Below are 5,050 nucleotides of genomic sequence, written 5' to 3'. Positions count from 1 at the left end.
GGACCTGCAACTGATTGCAACCATCAATCAATGGATTGCTGGTATACTTCTCTTTGAGTTCAAACTGATACACATACCAGTGGAGAAGCAAGAGGCCCAGATGGATTATCAAGGAGACCTCGAGCAGATGAGGATCCAGAACCAGAGGATGATTATGAAGACTGGATTGATGAGGCAGGATCATTCACAGTTGAACTCCTCAACTGTCAGCATGGTGAACAAGAAGAAGCCTTTTTCCAAAGTCAAAAGATTGTTGAGCTGAAACATGGATGGATCCCCTATGTTGGAGAGCAGAGGTCAGAGAAGTCAAACAAAGTGACTGAGACCCAGGTGGTTTTATCACAGGCATCAGGGACAGATGCTACCACTGATATAGAAATCCCTAGGACAGAGAAAGGGAAGTGGCAAGATGAATGGTTGGAGGTAGTTTGCAAGTTCCTCAAGGATCAACAGTGACCACCTGGAATGTCAGACTTAGATCTGAACTTGCTAATCAAGTACATGGTGAGATTCTTCTTGAAGAATGGAGAACTATGGCACTAAGAACTGAGGGGACAGCATCAAGTAGTACCTGCATATGAGAAGTGCTTGGAGCTGATGAAACAAATGCACAATGATTTGGGTCACAAGGGAGTGTTCCACACTAAGTTGAGATTACTGATTCACTTTTGGTGGCCATCACTAGATTGAGATGTATGATGGTTCCTCCATTCCTGCCATGAATGTCAAATTCAATGCATGGACAAGATACATATCCCACCTGTGGTAGCCATGCAGGAGCCTCTGTTTTACAAGGCATACATGGATTCGATGGTGATGCTGAAGTTGAATGGGTTCCAGTACATTGTACAAGCTAGGTGTTCTCTGACTTTGTATCCCAAGTGGCAGATGCTGCATGCAGAGACAGGACAAACCTTAGGTTGATTCATATTTGAACAGATCCTGTGTCAGTGGGGTACCATGGGGGAGATTGTCACAGACAATGGTTCTGTGTTCAAACAAGCCCTTGCCTACCTTGCAAAGAGGTACAATATCAGGCATATAAAGATCTTGGCATACAATTCTCAGGCCAATGGAGTTGTTGAGTGAAGGCATCTAACCATTTGAGAAGCTCTTGTCAAGACTTGTGAGGGCAAAGTGGGCAAATGGTCATTGTATGCACTGTCAGTGTTCTGGGCCAAAAGGGTGCGGACACAAAAGTTGACAAAGCTTTTGCTACATCAGATGGTCCATGGGATTGAGCCAAGGTTGCCATTCAACTTTGCTGAAGTGACCTTTCTGACAAATTGGGACAAGGATAAGTATTCAACCAAAGAACTGATATCAGATAGATGCCACCAGCTGCAGTGAAGACAAGAAGACTTACAGTGGGATTGTCAACAAGTATACAAGGCACAGTGCCAGACAGCAAAGGAATTTGAGTGGAGGGTAAAGGGGTCAATATGAAGCTATGAGTTCAAACCAGGAGCACTAGCCTTAGCTCACAATATGAGAGTTGAAAAGGAACTTGACTGCAAGATGAAGCCAAGATACTTAGGCCCCATGGTAGTCATCAGGTGAACTGAAGGAGGCTCCTACCTATTAGCTGAGTTTGATGGCTCAATTTCTCAACTTCGATATGCTGCATTCCACTTACTCCTTATTATTCAGGAAACAAATCTTGATAGCAATAAAGGAACTCATGAACCAAAGCAAGGAAGAGCTGCACAAGCTCAAAGAGGAGTCAATAGAGGATGAATTGATCCCTGAAGCCAAAGACATCCTGTGAGAAGAGGACATCGAAGGGAGCAAGCCAGGTGAGAGTATCTGAAACCTGATATCAGTGTGCTTGTTCAACTGAGGCACTTCAACTATCAGCTCAAATTCAAGCATAATTTGGTGTGACCAGCATTGGACTTGTACCTTTAGCAAAAAAAAAATATGTCACAGCTTTTGAACATTTGATAAGCACTGATCAATTCTGTGTTGGACAGGACTGTACATGAGGTACAATGATGGGGCTGTTGAAGCCCAGAAACAAAATAATGCAAGCTACTTAGTCATGTGACTTTCTTTTGCCCAGTGCCTTCTTGGACATGACATGGCCCTTTGAGGCCTGGTCCAACACTTCAGTCATGGTGCAAAGGGATTTGTAAAGCATGACCAGCATCTCAGCATTGGAGAGTGAAGGCAGTGAGGAAGGGGAACTGGAGGTTGAGGTGATTGGAGCCAAATTGGAGGAGGATGCACCAGAAGTCAAGGGAGAAGGAGTTGGACTGGGAGATGGAGACTTGATGTGAGCACATTTTGAAGCATATGCAGGCCTTTGGGTGATTTCAATGGTGGATTTGGCAGGGTACCAAGGAGGAGTGAGAGCTGGAGGGGTAGAGCCCATGCAAAGCACCTGGACCCAGGCTCAGGACTGTGCTGAGTCATTCTAGGGCAGCATCAACAAGAGGGCTTTTAGGTCGAAGAGAGAGGAGGAAAACACACACATATAAAGGGCAGGTATAATGAAGTTGGTGGCAGCACACACACTTGAGCCCTAGGGCTCCAGAACAGACAGCTCAAGCAACATGACACCAGTTGCAAGGGATGGGTGGGTAGATAGGAAAGCCACTGTCCTTCGAAGTGTGCTCAATGAGCTTGATGTGCCAATCCAGCCAGTAAACATGCCATTGGAGACCAGATTCCCCAAGATGGTCCACATTCTGGACCTTGAGAAGTCAGCTAAGGAGCAAAGAGGGATGAAAGAAGTTAAGGCTCACTGAAGGGCAATCAAGGGATGTGTGGCCAGTCAAGGGAGAGTCAGCAGGAAGATGGTCTGGGCCAGGCTCAGATGCATTGAGCACCTGGTGGGTGGGTGTGGTAGGATCTGCCAGCATGGCAGCATCTGAGATAGAGGTTGGATGGTCAGGTGAAGTGGTTGGTGTGAGAGGAGGTGGAGGGTCCAGAGGACCAGGGAGTGAAGGAGAGGGTGTGCAAGACAGTGCAACAGTGGACATGGACATGGACATAGATGATGGGATGTCTGGGAGCATGTTGAAGGTTGGAAGATCAAGAGCAGGGCTAGGGTCCAGATCTTGGACAATGACAGTCATAGGCATGGGCTCCATGGGGGTGTGGTCAACCAAGGCAGTGGTGGCCACAGGTGCCAGTTTGTCTTGAATGACATCAACAGGAGGAGCATTGACTGGTTGCATGGGGGAGATGATGGCTTGGGGCTTGGAAACTGGAGGAGGTGGCAATGGTCCCTAGGGTGATGGGTAGTGTCAATGGAATGATGGTCAAGAAAAAAAAAAGGGAAAGGGAACACACCATGAGGGATGCCAGTTGTGCCAGCAATGCATTCCTTGACTCAGTCCCACCCTATGATGATCCCAGTAGAAGGTGGAGGACAGAGGTGGCATGTGTGAGGTTGTCAGCTGGGATGCCAGCATTGGGATATGAGTTGTTGGGATTGGACAACATGGGAGTAAGGGCAAGAAAAAGATGAGTGAGGAAAAATGGAGGGAATGTGCAAGGTGGCTTAGATAAGAGGAAGGGGAGAGCAGTGGGAAGTTGATCAAACCAGATCAATTATCACTGGAAGTCAGAACCTTTGCTTGATGCAGCAGCAGTTTTATGGTCTCAACACACACAAAGAGCCATAGCACTCTTGTTATATTCTTGTTTCTTTTTCCAGATGCTACAAACTCAAGGTGAAGTGCTTTTTATGATTTGAGTGTATACTATGTTGAAATGTCTTGTTTTCAGCACTGGGAAGGCAGAGAGTGAGAATGGAATGCTCTCAGAGGTATATAGACAAATGTGTCACTGATGGAGTCTACAGGTACATACGAAGAAACAGGGATACTGGAAATGCAAGTCAAAGGCTGCTGATATCATTATGCACCACAACATTCACTCCCATGCATGATGCACAAATCCAGGAGTTGGGAGAGGGGCCAGTGTACCATAGAAAGAATGTGGTGTAGAGCAGAAGAAGCCTCCCTGGGTTCAAGTATATAATAGTCTTCAAGCTGGGTCATATGGACAGAGGGTCACTGCCCCAGCCACCATGCTGTGTGAATACCCTGTTGCCATTCTACTGCTGGCTGCATTTCAATGAATTGTTCCTACCTCACTCCACACTTGATTTATCACTCACTTGTTTGCTTGTTCAAAGTGCCTTGATTGTCATCCAGGTAAGAGGCTAGCTTTGGAGATGTGGAATATTGAGGGCATGAGGTGAGGGAGAAGGTACTGGAGAGTTGGCTATGAGGAACCTTGGGCACTTCAGTCAACCCCCCTTGGAGACCTATTAGGTCTGGAGATTTTGATATAAGTATTAACCTAATAGGTGTCATTTTGTTGGGGATTCTCCACCACCATTCCTGGAGATTCTCCAGGGCAGCAATTTAATATGGTTGGAGAAAATGTTTTCTCTGTAACATATATATATTATACATCAAATGAAAGGGTAGCTGGGGTTGAAATTGGACTTTCTCCAGGCTAAATAGACCCCCTTTCCAGGTTGATCCTGGGCTTTCCCCAGGCTAAATAGACCTACATTCTAGGCTGACTTGGGTTTCCCCAGGGTAAATAGACCTGCTTTCCAGGCAGAACATGGGCTTCCCATAGGCTAATTAGACCCCTTTCCAGGGTGAACCTGGGTTTTCCCCAGGCTAAATAGACCCACTTTACCAGGCCATGTCCTGGTGGGGATTCTCCATGCATCAGGAAAACAGTGGTTGTTCTAACTGTTCTAATCACAACTTATCTCAGAAAGGTAGATGTATAAGTGGAATGGATGCCAAGGAACATATAGAGCAAGTGAATTAAGCAAGACACATATGGTTCTATAGAGCACTGTCAAGTCTGAGCCTACTCTGACCAACTCTGATGCTTAACCAGGTCTGGAGAGAGGTGTGGAAGCAAGTCTGACACAGATGAATGGAACTCTGACTAGTGGAGGATTCTCCATATCATGAACAGATCACATGATAGGGGGTCACATGTTTTTGGTCACATGACCCAAAGGTGTCCTGAGCATGACACCATCTCAGTCATGTGACATATATATTGTCAC

At 46.1% G+C, this 5,050-nt stretch overlaps 1 protein-coding gene across 1 annotated transcript; it reads right to left on the bottom strand.

Annotated features, from left to right (window-relative positions):
- Positions 1-2,546: 2,546 nt before the first annotated feature.
- On the bottom strand, positions 2,547-4,328 carry F5J12DRAFT_787259 (uncharacterized protein; the record flags this gene model as incomplete). The annotated part of the gene is made up of 7 exons (XM_051743611.1): positions 2,547-2,696; positions 2,748-3,233; positions 3,298-3,348; positions 3,619-3,667; positions 3,820-3,834; positions 3,936-3,972; positions 4,130-4,328. The coding sequence occupies 7 exons, from the start codon at positions 4,326-4,328 to the stop codon at positions 2,547-2,549; spliced, it is 987 nt and encodes a 328-aa protein (XP_051594457.1).
- Between the last annotated feature and the right edge of the window lie 722 nt (positions 4,329-5,050).

Source organism: Pisolithus orientalis (assembly GCF_024613125.1).
Source record: "Pisolithus orientalis strain OTSU chromosome Unknown F5J12scaffold_96, whole genome shotgun sequence".
NCBI classification, from domain to species: domain Eukaryota; kingdom Fungi; phylum Basidiomycota; class Agaricomycetes; order Boletales; family Pisolithaceae; genus Pisolithus; species Pisolithus orientalis.
Note: the sequence above shows the minus strand (reverse complement) of the source record. Positions and strands in the feature narration are given on the sequence as shown.